Consider the following 19,034-nt stretch of genomic DNA (forward strand, 5'->3'; position numbering starts at 1 on the left):
TGTAACCCCACACATTCAAAGAAGGGGGCGCCTCCCCCGCACAGCAGCCTCTGCAGCGCTTGTGAAAGCTGTTCAGGGGGCTGAATCTTGTCCTGATCCACCTGAGGCTGCAGCTGGGGCAGGCAAGAGGAGATGCCAAATCTGCCCCCCAAAGAAGGAATGTAAAACAAATACTATGTGCTGCACATGTGAAAAATACATCGGCAAAATCGATGCACACACACTTGCATACTGTCCTACATGTGCTAATTAGAGTTGATTGAGTTATGTTCTTCACGTTTTTGTTTTGTATCTCTTATATTATTTGTTGTTCATAGACCTTGTGGGTGGGGGCAATGGTTAAAAAAATTGAGATTACTAGTATTTTGTAGTTGAATTCCTCATTGTACAGTATGTAAGAACTATATTGCCAAAAAAGTTAAAGACTTATTGTTTCCCTTCAATAAAATGCATTCAAAACTACTTTCTGCACATTTCTGCTACTTTCTTAGGCTATACAAGTGCTCTATTGCATTTTTTTTTTACACCTATGCAGTACCTTAAGCAATAAACCTCTACTTTAGTAAAGAAAACAATGACAGGTTTTGTAATAAAAACGAGTGGTGTCCACTGATTAAATGCAGTCTTTCTGCATTGTGAAGAGGGAAAACCCAGATATTCACAAAGTTTGTGATGAGAGGTTGTTTATTCATGCAAAATAGATTTGGGGTTTAAAATTCAATTAAGCTGCTTTATTTTAGGAGTTTAGTGAGGGCGGGTGATTTTTGATCCTTAGGACATGGGGAGTATACAGAATGTTAAGACTACACAAGGGTTAAGATTGATATTTCCTTATGATGATACTATCTATAAAGTTCATGGTGTTACGCTGAGCAGGTGAACCCAAGAGCAGACAGACGAGGAGATTGGGATAAGATATTTATTGAAAAGCAGGGGAAAGATGGGCTGCAGGCCAGGGGAAGCTTGGGCGGGTTGCAGGAAGCCAGGTTCTGAGGCTGAGGCTGGAGCGAGGGGAGTTGGGGCTGGGTAAGCAGGTCCGGAGCGGAATCCAAGGAAGCAGTGGAGTGGGGGTTCTGGGCAAGGTGGCAGGATTGACGAGACGTGGGACTGGAGACAGGGACCAGAGTCAGAGCGGACGGAACTGTAGCGTAGAGAAAACAGTATCAGGCATGGGATAACAGGCACAACATGAAAACAGGATCTATGCATGAGCCAATGACTAAAACACAGACTGACTGATCAGAGGCTATGATCTGGCAGTGTGGAAGTGGCAGGGCTGAGTATTTGTAGATGTCTTGATTATGGAACAGGTTGCAGCTGGTGGGGATCTGCTCTGACTCCAGCACACCTGTCTCCACTCACACAATCACATACACCCACAGACAGAGAGAGGGAGAGAGCACTGGGGAGTGGCGGCAGGTCAAGGAGACACAGGATGAGCAGTAGAGGGCGTGGCAGGAGCAGATGTAACACATGGGGCTCCCAAGTGGGCTACCGAGTGGTGCAGTGGTCTAAGACACTGCATCTCAGTGCAAGAGGCGTCACTACAGCCCCTGGTTTGATTCCAGGCTGTATCATCGTCCGAGGTAGGCCGTCATTTAACTAACTTGCCTAGTTAAATAAAGGTTAAGTAAAAAAATGTAATCACACAAGAGACAAACCTTATCTTAAATTGAGGAGATCTTTATTACATGTTTCAGTTAAGTGTCCGCACCTGCTGTCCTTTCATATTCAAATCCAAATGTTTCAGTTGGGCAGTTTGGTTCCTGAAAGAACCCCCATCAACTAAGGAGGTTCCTCGATGAACCCCACCTCCTATGGGGTTCTTGGAAGAACCTTTTGGGGGGCATTTTCAGTGCCAAGAACCCTAAGGTTCTTCAAAGAACTTTGAGGATCTTAGAAGAACCGTTGTTGAACCCCTAATATTTAGAGTGTAAGCCAAACTGCTTTTCAGTATTTGTTTGCATGCATAAATAACTAGGTTACTACTTTTAGAATTTGCATTATTTTGTTAAAACAGCTGTGTGTACGGGTGCATTCACATAATGTAACGTTCCTGACCTATTTTTATGTTATTTTGATTATGTTTAGTTGGTCAGGGCGTGAGTTGGGGTGGGCATTGTATGTTGTGTGTGTTTGGTTAGTCCATGGGTGTTGTATGTGTATGGGATAGTGTTTGTTAGGTTGTCTAGTTATGTCTATGGCTGCCTAGATTGGGTCTCAATCAGAGACAGCTGTCATTCATTTGTCTCTGATTGGGAGCCAGATTTAAGGTAGCCATAGGCAGTAGGCTTTTGTGGGTGTTTGTTTCCTGTGTCAGTGTTTGGACCACACAGGACTGTTTAAGGTTAGTCACGTTTGTTATTTTGTAGGTTTAAGTGTTTTCTTGTTGTTTCATTAAATCATGAACACTTACCTCTCCGCATCTTGGTCCTATCCATGCTCCTCCTCGTTTGAGGAGGAGAACGACATTGACAGCCTTAACAGAAACACCCACCACAAGAGGACCAAGCGGAGTGGAGAAGGGCAGCGACAGCAGCAGAGACAGACAGAGGAATGGACATGGGAAGACGTCTTGAACGGCAAGGGTTGCTACACATGGGAGGAGATCCTGGCTGGAAAGGATCGCCTCCCATGGGAACAGCTGGAGGCAGCGAGGAGAGCAGAGGCAACCGGAGAGAGGAACCGAAGGTATGAGGGTACGCGGCTAGCACGGAAGCCCGAGAGGCTCACCCAAAAATTTCTTGGGGGGGGACTAAAGGGGAGTGTGGCGAAGCCGGGTTGGATACCTGAGCCAACTCCCCGGGCTTGCCGTGGAGTGAGAGGGCGTCGTACTGGTCAGACACCGTGTTATGCGGTAAAGCGCACGGTGTCCCCAGTACGCGTGCTTAGCCCAGTGCGGGCTATTCCACCTTGCCGCACTGGGAGGGCTAGGTTGGGCATCGAGCCGGATGCCATGAAGCCGGCCCAACGTATCTGGCCTCCAGTACGTCTCCTCGGGCCGGCGTACATGGCACCAGCCTTACAGGTGGTGTCCCCGGTTCGCCTGCATAGCCCAGTGCGGGCTATTCCACCTCGCCGCACTGGCAGGGCTAAGGGGACCATTCAACCTGGTAGGGTTGGGGAGGCTCGGTGCTCAAGAGCACGTGTCCTCCTTCACGGTCCGGTATATCCGGCGCCACCTTCCCACCCCAGCTCAGTACCACCAGTGCCTACACCACGCACCAGGCTTCCAGTGCATCTCCAGAGCCCTGTTCCTCCTCCACGTACTCTCCCTATGGTGCGTGTCTCCTGCCCAGTGCCTCCAGTTCCGGCACCACGCACCAAGCCTCCTGTGCGTCTCCAGAGCCCTGGACGCACTGTTCCTTCTCCCCGCACTCGCCCTGAGGTGCGTGCCCTCAGCCCGGTACCTCCAGTTCCGGTACCACGCACCAGGCCTAGAGTGCGCCACGAGAGTCCAGTGTGCCCTGTTCCTGTTCCCCGCACTCGCCCTGAGGTGCGTGCCCTCAGCCCGGTACCTCCAGTTCCGGTACCACGCACCAGGCCTATAGTGCGTCTCAGCCGGCCAGAGTCTGCCGTCTGCCCAGCGGTGCCTGAACGGCCCGTCTGCCCAGCTCCGTCTGAGCCATCTGTCTGCCCAGCTCCGTCTGAGCCATCTGTCTGCCCAGCGCCGTCTGAGCCATCTGTCTGCCCAGCGCCGTCTGAGCCATCTGTCTGCCCAGCGCCGTCTGAGCCATCTGTCTGCCCAGCGCCGTCTGAGCCATCTGTCTGCCCAGCGCCGTCTGAGCCATCTGTCTGCCCAGCGCCATCTGAGTCATCCGTCTGCCACGAGCCATTAGAGCCGCCCGTCTGCCACGAGCCAGTAGAGCCGTCCGTCAGTCAGGAGCCGCTAGAGCCGTCCGTCAGTCAGGAGCTGCCAGAGACGCCCGCCAGTCAGGAGCTGCCAGAGACGCCCGCCAGTCAGGAGCTGCCAGAGACGCCCGCCAGTCAGGAGCTGCCAGAGACGCCCGCCAGTCAGGAGCTGCCAGAGACGCCCGCCAGTCAGGAGCTGCCAGAGACGCCCGCCAGTCAGGAGCTGCCAGAGACGCCCGCCAGTCAGGAGCTGCCAGAGACGCCCGACAGTCCGGAGCTGCCCTACAGTCCGGAGCTGCCCTACAGTCCGGAGCTGCCCTACAGTCCGGAGCTGCCCTACAGTCCGGAGCTGCCCTACAGTCCGGAGCTGCCACTCAGCCTGGACCTGCCGGAGTCCCTCAGCCCGGACCTGCCGGAGTCCCTCAGCCAGGACCTGCCGGAGTCCCTCAGCCAGGACCTGCCGGAGTCCCTCAGCCAGGACCTGCCGGAGTCCCTCAGCCAGGACCTGCCGGAGTCCCTCAGCCAGGACCTGCCGGAGTCCCTCAGCCAGGACCTGCCGGAGTCCCTCAGCCAGGACCTGCCGGAGTCCCTCAGCCAGGACCTGCCGGAGTCCCTCAGCCAGGACCTGCCGGAGTCCCTCAGCCAGGACCTGCCGGAGTCCCTCAGCCAGGACCCGCCGCCCCTTGTCCCGGTGCTGCCCCTTGTCCCGGTGCTGCCCCTTGTCCCGGTGCTGCCCCTTGTCCCGGTGCTGCCCCTTGTCCCGGTGCTGCCCCTTGTCCCGGTGCTGCCCCTTGTCCCGGTGCTGCCCCTTGTCCCGGTGCTGCCCCTTGTCCCGGTGCTGCCCCTTGTCCCGGTGCTGCCCCTTGTCCCGGTGCTGCCCCTTGTCCCGGTGCTGCCCCTTGTCCCGGTGCTGCCCCTTGTCCCGGTGCTGCCCCTTGTCCCGGTGCTGGTCGCTCATTTAGGTGGTGTTAGTGGGAGGGTGGTCATTGGGAGGGGGATAAAGAAGCGGGGATTGATTATGGTGGGGTGGGGACCTCGCCCTCAGCCTGAGCCACCACCGTGGTCAACTGCCCACCCAGACCCTCCCCTGGACTTTGTGCTGGTGCGCCCGGCGTTCGCACCTTGAGGGGGGGGTTCTGTAACGTTCCTGACCTATTTTTATGTTATTTTGATTATGTTTAGTTGGTCAGGGCGTGAGTTGGGGTGGGCATTGTATGTTGTGTGTGTTTGGTTAGTCCATGGGTGTTGTATGTGTATGGGATAGTGTTTGTTAGGTTGTCTAGTTATGTCTATGGCTGCCTAGATTGGGTCTCAATCAGAGACAGCTGTCATTCATTTGTCTCTGATTGGGAGCCAGATTTAAGGTAGCCATAGGCAGTAGGCTTTTGTGGGTGTTTGTTTCCTGTGTCAGTGTTTGGACCACACAGGACTGTTTAAGGTTAGTCACGTTTGTTATTTTGTAGGTTTAAGTGTTTTCTTGTTGTTTCATTAAATCATGAACACTTACCTCTCCGCATCTTGGTCCTATCCATGCTCCTCCTCGTTTGAGGAGGAGAACGACATTGACAGCCTTAACACATAAGGTAGTTCACATATTAAAAACAGCCTATCTTGTAGCCTATATTCATTACCAAAACGGCCCCATGTCGCAAGGATTTGTACATAATTCCTGGAAGCTGAAAATGTCCTAGTTCTTCCATGGCTTGCATACTCACCAGACATGTAACCCATTGAGCATGTTTGGGATGCTCTGGTTTGACATGTACGACAGCGTGTTCCAGTTCCTACAAAATCCAGAAACCTTTCACAGCCATTGAAGAGGAGTGGGACAACATTCCACAGGCCACAATCAACTGCCTGATCAACTCTATGCGAAGGAGAGGCATGAGGCAAATGGTGGTCACACCAGATACTGACTGGTTTTCTGATCCATGCTCCTACCTTTTTTAAGGTATCTGTAACCAACAGATGCATATCTGTATTCCAAGTCATGTGAAATCCATGGAATAGGGCCTAATGAATTCCATTCAATTGACTGATTTCCTTATATGAACTGTAACTCACAACAATTTTTTAATTTGTTTCATGTTGCATTTGTTTTTGTTGTGTGTATTTGATTTAGAATTTTAGGATCCCTTTAAGTATAAAAAAATATATAGACAAAAATTATTTGATGAAACATTGAATTTGGCTTTACTGCTATTAGCCCATAGAAGGGAAAGAAAAGGGAAATGGGATACCTTAGATGGGTCATAGACACAGCCCATGCAAAAAAAACAGATATGTCTATCTTAAACAGACATATTTTTATGGGGTTTATTTTATTATGCTAATTCTGCAGAATGCATCTTCGCCATTCTCCCCAATACAACAATACATGCAGAACTGCTTTCCAGCTAATATTGAGACTTGTGTGACTGACAAACACATACTACCTGCACCTACAGTACTCTGAAACTATGTCAAAAAAGTCAAAATACATGATGTTTAGGGGTGAATACTAAACTTCCACTTAGGTTAAATTTTCACTTAGTCATGCATTAATGCCAATGGGAAGTTAGGATTCCCCCCTTAGTGATTCGCAAATGCGATGAGTTAGCACAGGCCGTGATGATTCATCCATCCTTTGCACTGAGTCATGATGTAATACCATGCTGTATCAGCAGAGGGGGTTCTGAATGACTCATTGGATTGGTGCTGCTGGACTAAATGTACAGAAAGCAGGAGGTCCCTTCTCCATCACTCCATCTCCCTGCATAAACTTGATTTTAATGCACTGACATTGTGTGTGATATACTGCACTACTTGGTGTCCAAAACGGAGCACTATATAGGGAATATGGTCCCATTTGGGACTTCCAATACCCATTGAATATGAATAAGGATATCTGACCTTTCAAAAATGTTTGGCAAGACTTCCAGTTGGGTTGCAAGGATAGTATCGGATTTTCTCAGAGGAAACAGGCAGGCAGCACAATCAAGTTGTGGATCTAGCATATGATAAATAGTTGTATTAAGCTTATCTTGCCAGGAGAGGTCATCCTTTGCATTGGTAACTGTGATTGGTTAGTTCAGTGACAGGTGTCAGGTAGAGGTAAGGTTGAGCTGGGGTGTGGAATTGAAGCTAGGGTTATGGTTATGGCTGAGGTGGGGTGTGGACATGAAGTTAAGGTTAGACTTAGGGTTATGGGTTAGGGTAAGGGTTAGGTTTAGAGTCACTAAGGATACCTATTGGACTCAATTTCCCACATAGCCATTGCTTGCCTAGTGGGAATGAAACAGGACATCTGATTCGCTCTCATCCCACATATGCAGGACCTCTGGATTCCCATGTAAGGACTGTTTCATCAGTAGCAAGACACCCACCTTTCTGAGTGATGACGCAGTCTGGGGAAAGCGTGAGGAACGATAAAGGGTGTCCCGTCGGCACTAGCACAGACTGCACGGAACAGCTGCAGCCTAGGTTCACATAGAGTTTCACAGCATTGCGAGTAGTACACATATAATTTCATCCCAAAACCTATAGAATAACTTTCACACTAACCAAATATTAAAATGGTTGATCGCGAGCAGCTGGTGCAGAAAGCCAGGCTGGCTGAACAGGCTGAAAGGTATGATGATATGGCAGCTGCCATGAAATCGGTAAGTCACTCCTCCAAAACCATTGCATGTGAATTGACTACTGTATGAATAAGGTATGTGATATAGTGTTCAATGAAACATTGAATTCGCTCAATGTAATTATAATATATATGAATTATCTCTATTTAGATATTTGATTGCATTCTTGGAGATTTTTTATGGATGTAATGTGTATAGAAATACACCAATACTAGCCTACACCATTCAGAATATCACGTCTGTTTCATAGGGCTCAATCTCTGTTTATTTATAACGAATAAAATAGCCAAAATGTGGAGCTCAAACATTCAAGAAAGGCAATCAATATTTGCTATCGAATGCTCCTTGGGCAGTGCTTGGGCGGTGCCTGTCTCGTGCTGTTAAATTAAATACAATGGAGTAATATTACCATCAAATGTATTCGGGGGCACCAAAGCTCATTGATTTCTCTGTCAAACGTGTCCCTCACATTACAACATTTGATAAATGTTCAATGCCACTGGGCACAGACGTCGATTCAACGTCTATTCCACGTTGGTTTTAACATAATTTCATAGAAATTACGTAGAAACAATTTTGATTCAACCAGTGTATGCCCAGTGGGATTTAATATCCCCATGAGATTTATTAAATTCAGATCGTTTAGAATTTGGTCTTTAGGATATTGCCATGTGAGGTTACTCAAATATTGATTGATTCTTCCTGTAATATCTAGATTTAATTAAATAATAGCTTAGTAAAAATAGGCATATATTTTAAATACATTTTTGTAAGTTAAATGTGTCCTCTATTGATAATATATATACAGTACCGGTCAAAAGTTTGGACACACCTACTCATTCCAAGGTTTTTCTTTATTTTTACTATTTTCTACATGGAATCATGTAGTAACCAAAAAAGTGTTAAACAAATGCATACATTTGAGATGATTCAAAATAGCCACCCTTTGCCTTGACAGCTTTGCACACTCTTGGCTTTCTCTCAACCAGCTTCATGAGGTAGTCACTTGGAATGCATTTCAATTAACAGGTGTGCCTTGTTAAAAGGTAATTTGTGGAATTTCTTTCCTTCTTAATGCGTTTGAACCAATCAGTTGTGTTGTGACAAGGTAGGGGTGGTATACAGAAGATTTGGTAAAAGACCAATGGCAAAAACCACTCAAATAAGCAAAGAGAAACGACAGTCCATCATTACTTTAATAAATGAAGGTCAGTCAATCCGGAATATATCAAGAGCTTTGAAAGTTTCTTCAAGTGCAGTCTCAAAAACAATCAAGCGGTATGATGAAACTGGCTCTCATGAGGACTGCCACAGGAATGGAAGACCCAGAGTTACCTCTGCTGCAGAGGATAAGTTCATTAGAGTTACCAGCCTCAGAAATTTCAGCCCAAATAAATGCTTCACAGAGTTCAAGTAACAGACACATCTCAACATCAATTGTTCAGAGGAGACTGTGTGAATCAGGCCTTCATGGTCGAATTGCTGCAAAGAAACCACTACTAAAGGAGAAGAAGAAGATACTTGCTTGGGTCAAGAAACACGATCAATGGACATTAGACCGGTGGAAATCTGTCCTTTGGTCTGATGTGTCCAAATTTGAGATTTTTGGTTCCAACCGCCGTGTCTTTGTGAGATCAGAGTAGGTGAACGGATGATCTCTGCATGTGTGGTTCTAACCGTAAAGCATGGAGGAGCAGGTGTGGGGGTGCTTTGCTGGTGATATATTAAGAATTCAAGGCACACTTAACCAGCATGGCTATCACAGCATTCTGCAGTGATACGCCATCCCATCTGGTTTGCACTTAGTGGGACTATCATTTGTTTTTCAACAGAACAATGACCCAAAACACACCTCCAGGCTGTGAAAGAAGGAGAGTTATGGAGTGCTGCATCAGATGACCTGGCCTCCATAATCACCTGACCTCAACCCAATTGAGATGGTTTGGGATGAGTTGGACCGCAGAGTGAAGGAAAAGCAGCCAACAAGTAGTAAAAATACAGAAAACCCCTTGAATAAGTAGGTGTGTCCAAACTTTTGACTGGTACTGTATATCTGTTCATATAGGCTACAGATGTTCTCTGGATGAGGATCTATTCCTGCATACATGGTTATTCAGTTTCCAGCTCTTTACACAAAACAAATGTAGGAGGCAGCATAATTCTCTCTAGAATGTTCTGTATTTTGACATATTGCAGTGAGTCAATGATCAGATTGGATATTGATCCTTTTGCGTTCAGTTGTTGAGCTACATTAAGTTACATTATCATTCTGCAATGCACCTGTATGTCGCATTGTGTGTCACTGTCAACGTGTGCAGTAGCCTCTAGACATACTGTATGTCTGGATATGGTTGAGCTGTGTGTTCTTTAAAGCAATTTGAACGAAATTTAGGTTATTGTTTGGTTTATTGATACAGGTCTCACACTGTGACAAATGCATTGTCATTAGGCCCTAAACCTATATGCCCAATCTCCTCCAATCATTATGTAGCCTAGCCTAGTGCTTTAGTATTAAAACGGTACTAAACAACTGTTCTTTTTCTCACTGTAATGAAATTAAATCTTAACCATTATTATTGCTTCCTAGTAATACTTTGTCTCATCGCCTGCATAATTTAGATATCTTTCCCCTGCAGATTTCTTGTTTCAAGCAATGGCATTTTAGTGATGTGTGCCTGTAGGATTCCTTTCCCTTTAAGCAATCTGCTGTGTCAGTGCATGCAGTCAGAACTGGGCCTTTTGCAGTGTAGGGGTGTGTACTCGTTCCCCTCTCCAATGGGAAATCCCTTGCCACTGCAGCCAGGGTTCTCTTGATGGCAGGAAAAAGCAATGAGAAGTATACTTTTATGTTCGGATCTCACCTTGTACAGTACAATATTATCCTGCATACATGTTTGCATTGGTTCCTTAACGCATCGATGCAATAAGATGCAACTATAAGCAGTGCTGCTTTGTCAGTGAATGCATTGAATGTCATTGAAGACATTTCTTTATTTTTATTATGTCATGTATTTACAGTAGCATATGTGTTCAGGGTGGATAGTCGTGACAGATTTTTACCCCGCCCATCAGTAATTGTTCAGCTTGGCAATTAGGTTCAGATCAGTATGGTAGGCTGCCTCTCTTCAGTTATATTCACTGACATCAGCATTTTGGTACAATGATGATTCACTGACAAAAAATGCATATGATGTGCTTTTCCAACATCACTTGTGGTCTTTTGCACTCTCTGTCCATTAGGTTTCTTACGGATCCATTACAATCAGATAGACTAACAATTAGATAGTCATTTAACATTTGCTTAGTATTGCCATGGCATTTGAGCTGTGAATTGTATGTTCTTGCATTTCAAGCTGGGAAGGAAAAAGGCCTGTTTAGAAATATTCTGTCATCCATGCACACGATGGCTGTGACGTCACCTATCAGCCGCATTCTTTGTGCTCCTCTACCAGGCTGGGAGGGGAATGTCACATCAGCTCACCAGAAAGGAGCAACGTTAGCTTCTCAATGAGAGAGAGCACTTTGCTAGAATGGGCCACCCATTAAGCTGTATTTCCTCTGTAGCCTTTTGCTGTCTGGATCTTCCCTCTCTATAGTTCTAATCTAGATAATTTAATTATTTTGCAGATATTGATTTAGGTGGATATAAATACGTGTGTTTTATCAAAGTAAGGTTACCTGGAAGTGGATTGGAAGTGATATTGATCGTCTCAGGTCTTTTCAGTTGCTCTTAATGTGATTCAACACAGATAAGGGGGTTGTTCCATAAAATGTGTCTTTTGCATCCCTTTGATATTTTAATTATAAATGTTGCACCAATATTGCATTTTAAAAGCAAGTTATATTAAATGAAATGCCCTTTAATATAGACCACATGAATAATTCAATGAATCAGATTTTTAACATGAATAAAGATTCAGCATTTTGACATGTCCCTCTGTGCACTGTCTGTGACTTCCAGGAAGACTTTAACCTACTTAACCCCAGAATTTCATTGTTATTGTAAAGCCCTAGTTATTTTGTTGTTTTGAAAAAGTCATTTCTGAATTTTATTCTTTATTTCATGTGATTATTGATTCATTTTAAGGTCTACCCTATTCCTTTAAAAAAATGTGATCAAAAGAAGCAAATCAAATATTGTTTGTCACATTCTTGGTAGACAACATATGTAGACTAACAGTGAAATGCTTACTTACGGTCCTTTTCCAATAATGCAGAGTTAAATAGATTATAAAAAATTAAATAAACATTGAACATCTAATAGTAAAATCATAAAGTTAAAGCGGGTGAGCTAGTTCTACTCTTTTTGGCAATTTTCTGGTGTTTTGTGGTGGAAAACTGAGTGGGTCGAGCATAACACGTCAACAGTGTTACCCATAGACAAACTAGAAGTGTTTTAACAATTGCCCCTTCCTGTTGCACACAAACTTCCATTCCCCCTGTCAAAAGGGAATTTATGGCTGATTTAAGATTTCAGCTGTGTTTACGGTCAACCCTGTTACTTTATTTGACTTTTTTATTTAACCTCTTGAGATTTTAAAACATGTTATTTTTTTAAATGTTAAACATGGGATCTTTGACAATGTTAAAAGTAGATGAAATACTGTATGTGACATTTGTGTGTGGGTTCGTTATAATAAGTCTTTAGAATATTTATTGTTACTTATTGTAATTTGCTACGCAATGTCTTTAAGTCAGACACTAAATACATTGTAGGTTAGTAGAACGAAGTGTAGCATTTAGACCAAGTCAGGATATACAACGTTCAAAGGTTACTGATCAGTTGTGCTTTTTACTGTACACTTTTTGACATTCCCAGGATTAACACGTTTCCTCCCACCTTGTACGTATAGAGTGAAGTAGTAGGTGAAAAGCATGTCCTGGGTGACAGCATTACATGGGGTTTCAGACAGGTGAAAAGGTCAGTTTAAAGCAGAGGAGAAGGTCAGGGAGACATGTGAACTGCCTGTGCGACGATCGACTGACCGTCTACACTTACACTGCAGCTGCCCCTAGATTCCTCGTGGGAACATAGCTACCTCCAACCCTCTGCCCCCTCTCCAGTCCCAACCCCCACTCTCTCTCACTATCTTCAATCTGGTTCTCCACTTGCGAGCATTAGCTGTCCACGTGGCAGTTTGATCTACTGGTGCACTAAGTGAGCTGATTGCCATGGAAACTAATTGAATCTTGCTCATTCCCAATGCAGTGCTGTATGTGCATCCAGTTTGAATTCTAACAGATCATACTGTACAGTAGATATGATAGGTGTGATACTGTAGAGTTGTGACATGCTCTGATATGATTTCATGTAAAACCTCACCTTCTGTACGTGATATTGTTGGAAAATAACTGTTTACATTCATGAATGCATAACCTAGGGGGTTATTGGCTGTCTTACACAGGATAGTGCATTTATGACCACTGCTCTGTCCCCTCCCCAGGTAACAGAGCTGAATGAGGCGCTATCTAACGAGGAGAGGAACCTCCTGTCTGTGGCCTATAAGAATGTGGTGGGGGCCCGTCGTTCCTCTTGGAGGGTGATCTCTAGCATCGAGCAGAAAACCTCTTCAGATGGAAATGAGAAAAAGATTGAAATGGTTCGGGCCTACAGAGAGAAGATTGAGAAGGAGCTGGAGGCTGTGTGTCAGGACGTGCTCAACCTGCTGGATAACTACCTGATCAAGAACTGCAACGAGACGCAGCACGAGAGCAAGGTGTTTTACCTGAAGATGAAGGGCGACTACTACCGCTACCTGGCCGAGGTGGCCACGGGTGAGAAGAGGGCCACCGTCATCGAGTCATCAGAGAAGGCTTACAACGAGGCCCATGAGATCAGCAAAGAGCACATGCAGCCCACCCACCCCATCCGCCTCGGCTTGGCTCTCAACTACTCTGTGTTTTACTACGAGATCCAGAATGCCCCTGAGCAGGCTTGTCATCTGGCCAAGACCGCCTTTGATGACGCTATTGCTGAGCTGGACACCCTGAACGAGGACTCCTACAAAGACTCAACTCTCATCATGCAGCTGCTCCGAGACAACTTAACACTGTGGACAAGTGACCAGCAGGATGATGAGGGAGGGGAGGGCAACAAAGATTAATAAACCACACTTAGGAAAAATATATAATGAAGGGCCGGTGGGCTTTGGCAGACGCTTTTGCTCGTACCGCAGCAGCAGTTCTTTATTTTTCCATGTGTTAAAAGAAAAGAATCAAAAGAAAGGTGAGGTGAGGTTACATCTTAGGCTAAATATATATATATATATATATATATAAATAGTTGAAAGGGCCTCCGTCTTGATTTTCTCTTTGACATTTGCCAAAACCACTGAAATGTCAGGCAATCCTGAAGTGGTTGTTGTTGGATTGGTTTGGCAGTCTCACACTGGCATAGGGACTGGTGTCGTACCAAGGGAAGCTGCTTAGTTAGGTTTATGCATGATAGAGATGCAGACACTTGAGGAAGGGGGGAAGTTTGCAAATAGTTTGCAATGGTTCCAGTACTAGCAACTCAGCCACTTTTCTCATATTCATTATCTCAGCACCAAACCAGTGTCTACTTTTGTGACAACAGCGCGTTTCTATGATCTGTGGTTAAAAAAAAAAGAAGAAAGGTCCTAAAATATGATTCTGTGACATCACAGGGTAGGATTTCTAGCCAGAGATTGGGTCTTTTCTTGCTCCCCACGTCACCGCAAATCTCATAGTGTTTGAAAATCACATTTTCTTTAGTGAATTTGAACATGAATTATGCCCCTATTTAAGATTACTCTATTTTTTGTACCCAATGATCAATGAAAACTTGCTCGGTAGGTCTATGTCCTCATTGTGGTTTTACAGACGTGTTTAATATGTCTTATTTACACACTTTATTCGAATATTTATGAAATGCATATTGTTATATTTGGTAGCACTTATTTGTTTTTCCTTCGCCTCCAACCCCTTTCAATGCGTGGAACGGATGTGGGTGGGGCTAGGTCTACATAAGGGTGCTAATTAAAAAAAATCTCACAAAAGCTCTGATTAAGGCCGTGAGGCCGATGATACGTAAGCTTATTAAAGATCAGTGATACTATCAAGAGCAGTGTGCGGTTTCCTTTTTCATTCAAAATCACTGTTTTTAAAAAATTTTAACTTTTGATGATGTCATCGAGTAGAACATTTTAATGCTCTTTTTTTCTGTCTACAAAACATACAAATGCGCCGTTTTCACATATGTAGAAATTAGTTTAGTGCTGGAGATAATGAATATGAGGTTTGAAAGTTGCAGATTTGCCCTTTATTAAGATATATCACTCACTCTTGAAGGGAGTGCAGGACAGCCAAGAAAATGCAAATAGTATTAATCTGACCAAATCAACTAGAAAAAGTCAAATGCAGATCTTTTGTTAAAATGTTGGCTGTTTATTGTAAAGTTAATACCAATCATGGCAATGAGGTAAGGATAAAATACTGTTATCAATTTACTCTTTCACATGACTTCTAGTTTTAGGAATATTTGGCTGTCCTCTGTGAATGTCCTCTGACTGCTCTAAATATGATACTGGAACCATAGACTCTATTGGAGGTTAAGCTATCTAAAGGCAGAGACAGTTTAAAACAGAGACATTATGTTAAAGCAGCTGCAGAGCTTGTGGTTTACTTCTGTGTTTTATTAAATGCACTTGCCTACTATACTGTTTCTTCAGTGTAAGATGATTACTACAATAATATCGATTATTCAGTATTGTGCATGCTGGTGAAGTATTTAAACATACAGTAGCTTGACTTTATTATCTTATACTGTGGGTGTTAAGTATTCATATGATTGAGAACATAGGCTTTGTCTGATTATTTCTTAATTATAACTTATTCTTATTTTGTTTTTATTTGCTATATCAAAATGTTGATCGTAAAAATGTACATGTTATGAGCATTGCTATAGTGGCATGCAATATGTATTTCATTTGTTAATGGAAGAAAAAAAAGGGGGGAAAAACACACCAGTGATTGCTTAATCTTACCAACTGGTGTTTGTCATGTTAAATTATAATAATGGCTTTGTCACATTAAATTATAATAATGGCATTGTAAAACAAATACTTTGTTCTTTGAACTATTTGATTACTTATTTTGTCATGTTATTAACCAGTTTGAACAGTGGTGAAGTTTTCAGAATCAGTGTTTCTGTTATGAATTCACAACATGGACCACAATTTATTTCTGACAGTATACATTTAAAAAAAACATTTTTTTATACCTTTTAGCTGTTTCTGAGTGACGAATATCTTGAATGTGAGTCATTATGTAGCAGTTGCACAAGAAACGAGAACTATGATGATGATAAAAAAATTATATGACAATTATAAATGCACCATTTCCATGGCAGTCTAGTGTATTGTTGTGATGTCACTAAGTCAACATTTGTGTTTTGTTGTAACCTCTTGTGTGCTGCTAGTATGCTATTCTTGTGTGTGCCTCCTTTGCTATTTGAAATAATTGATTCAGCATACTCCATAGGCATCCTCCATAACCATATATGCAAAAAGAGAATTATAACGACACAGTAAAAACCCACTTATGCTTTTAGGTCTACACAAACTTGCATGACTCCAGTGCAGGGAATGCACATTTCTGCTCATGCAATATAATGCAAAAGCTAGTCAAATTATAGCTGGCTATTAGGACTTAAGGTTGAAGCAAACAGGGAGAGTCATTTGTCATACACTGTTAACGTTATTTACCACAGAGGGCTGAATGTCCCAACTGAATGATTCCCACGAGGACAAAAGAACAGATCTAAATGATCTTTAACAGTGTCCCAAATGCCACCCTCTTCCCTATATAGTGCACTACTTTTGACCAGATCCCTATGGGTCTTGGTCAAAAGTAGTGCACTATAGGTAATAGGGTGCCATTTGGAACGCCTCTTAGTCTTTAACCCATTGTACATTTCACACCCTCTGAGATAACCATGTATCCAAATAGATATTGCTGAGGAGATGTTGTTTTCCATCTTGCTGCTATGCTCTAGATTTTATTAGATTGATAATCTTGATCATAATTGGCTAAAACTCAGCAATCTATTTATTTTTTGGTCTCAGACATTATCACTTGCCCTGGGGAACCCAAACACCTTGAGGTGTGTCAGATTTAGATATTTATATTCATAAACCTAGGGTGTTACTTTATGCCATTCATCTAGTGCCATCAACAGTGAAACAGTGTTATACCTTCCATTTTTGCCATGCTAATCTAAGAACAGTTAACACATGTAATTAAACCTGGTACTTCATTAATTTACATAGTCCTTTCTGGGACACAAGGCCACTTTGGAACACTATGTTACTTTTTCCTCTGTATGTCAACGTAGATGGCGAGAGTTAACAAATCAGATTGCTTTTCCTCTGAAAGAAACTTTAAACTCTATAATTTGTTTGGTGTAGATTTTTGGACACATCAGACAGGATGGTTCATTCATTAAGTACATGTTTTGTTTGTGTTTATTTAATTTTCAATTTGTTCACCCAGATCCTTGTGTCTGTAAGTTCAGGTAGAACACCACTGTAACATGTATGCTCTCTTTGCTCTGAAATTAAATTAAACTTCCATTGAATCAAGTAAAGGCTTGGGACCATGGCTATACAACAGAAAAAATGTAGACTGAAGTCACATAATCTTGTCAACAAATCAACTACCATTAAAATGGAGGATGTTTCTAAGAAGCTTTGTTGCTATCTGTTGCTCATTCAAGTTAGTTGTTTGTCAGCATATAGATTTTTTTATTTTTTTTATTAGTGTCATACTGAACTACCAGCTCATTCACCATACTTCATCCTATGAATCCAGTGCTACAATATTTCCTGTCCTCTCCAGTATTTTACTCAGTGCTACAATGTTTCCTGTCCTCTCCAGTATTTTACTCAGTGCTACAATATTTCCTGTCCTCTCCAGTATTTTACTCAGTGCTACAATATTTCCTGTCCTCTCCAGTATTTTACTCAGTGCTACAATATTTCCTGTCCTCTCCAGTATTTTACTCAGTGCTACAATATTTCCTGTCCTCTCCAGTATTTTACTCAGTGCTACAATATTTCCTGTCCTCTCCAGTATTTTACTCAGTGCTACAATGTTTCCTGTCCTCTCCAGTATTTTACTCAGTGCTACAATATTTCCTGTCCTCTCCAGTATTTTACTCAGTGCTACAATGTTCCCTGTCCTCTCCAGTATTTTACTCAGTGCTACAATGTTCCCTGTCCTCTCCAGTATTTTACTCAGTGCTACAATATTTCCTGTCCTCTCCAGTATTTTACTCAGTGCTACAATGTTCCCTGTCCTCTCCAGTATTTTACTCAGTGCTACAATGTTCCCTGTCCTCTCCAGTATTTTACTCAGTGCTACAATGTTTCCTGTCCTCTCCAGTATTATACTCAGTGCTACAATGTTCCCTGTCCTCTCCAGTATTTTACTCAGTGCTACAATGTTCCCTGTCCTCTCCAGTATTTTACTCAGTGCTACAATGTTTCCTGTCCTCTTCAGTATTTTACTCAGTGCTACAATGTTTCCTGTCCTCTCCAGTATTTTACTCAGTGCTACAATGTTCCCTGTCCTCTCCAGTATTTTACTCATAGACATTTAGAGAGTGTAGTGCATCATAGACATTTTAAAAAGGAGTTTAGTGCACCATAGACAGTGTGACAGAGAAACTCATTTGGGACACTGTGCTCTTATTTGAAACACTCATGTGCTGTTCATGTGCTGGGTCAGAGATTAAAGTTCAAACATGTTTGTAGATATCGGTAGAAACTGTGTATGTGTGTGTGAGAGAGAGGAGAGAGAGATAAGGTGCTTTGCTCATTATCATCTACAACATCACAATATGGATCAAAGCATACTTCTAGGCTATACCAATAAAGACCACGTATACTGTACTGTCTTCCTGTGGGTGAAATATAGTATTCTTTACTCAAAACCTAAATTTCATTTACATGACAAATCTCTATCATGTGAATGTTATAAGCCAATACTATCTGCCATTCCCTGACAGTAGTTTCTCACACACACACACACATCAATTATTCATACACATCTGTTTATTCCAAAACGGAAACAGCACCCCAAATTAACTGATAGGCTGAAGTGGCAAGTTGTTGGATCCCCCAACCCTAGACTGCAGTCTCTTACTGCAGCCTGCTGTACTGAAGCTTTCATGAGATTAATTTCTGTGCTTGGAACTGTCTCCCTTGCCAGCCAATAGCTGATAGGCTCACTCTGAGCAGCCACCAATCCTGTTCCTGTTGCTAGGGCTATAAGAAGCCTCCCGTTATTAGCCTCAGTTCCTTGCTGCACTGCTCAGACACCTATAGCATCCTGCAAAAAAAGATGAAAGCTCAAGCAGCAGAGGAAGCATTAGAATTCAGCAGCACCAACATGTCCCCCACGCGGTGTTGTAGTGCACTACATTATCTGCACCAAGGATGACAAAACCAACATTCATACAGTGGCCAATAGATTGTGAAAGTATCCATGAAACAATATCAAAATGGTCAAGGAAACACATTTTTGCAAAATGATTTATCT

General features: G+C 43.2%; 1 protein-coding gene across 1 annotated transcript; it reads left to right on the forward strand.

Annotated features, from left to right (window-relative positions):
• Positions 1–7,221: 7,221 nt before the first annotated feature.
• LOC129832014 (14-3-3 protein gamma-2-like) lies at positions 7,222–17,179 on the forward strand. Its single transcript, XM_055895725.1, has 2 exons — positions 7,222–7,493; positions 12,917–17,179. The coding sequence occupies exons 1-2, from the start codon at positions 7,407–7,409 to the stop codon at positions 13,574–13,576; spliced, it is 747 nt and encodes a 248-aa protein (XP_055751700.1). The 5' UTR covers positions 7,222–7,406; the 3' UTR covers positions 13,577–17,179.
• Positions 17,180–19,034: the final 1,855 nt, after the last annotated feature.

Source organism: Salvelinus fontinalis, chromosome 33 (assembly GCF_029448725.1).
Source record: "Salvelinus fontinalis isolate EN_2023a chromosome 33, ASM2944872v1, whole genome shotgun sequence".
Lineage (NCBI taxonomy): Eukaryota > Metazoa > Chordata > Actinopteri > Salmoniformes > Salmonidae > Salvelinus > Salvelinus fontinalis.

Bases quoted from the DNA above. Each gene is read 5' to 3' on its own strand.
- LOC129832014 (XM_055895725.1), top strand. From the start codon at position 7,407: ATGGTTGATCGCGAGCAGCTGGTGCAGAAAGCCAGGCTGGCTGAACAG. The intron at 7,494-12,916 runs GTAAGTCACTCC...TCCCCTCCCCAG, and splicing joins TGGCAGCTGCCATGAAATCG to GTAACAGAGCTGAATGAGGC.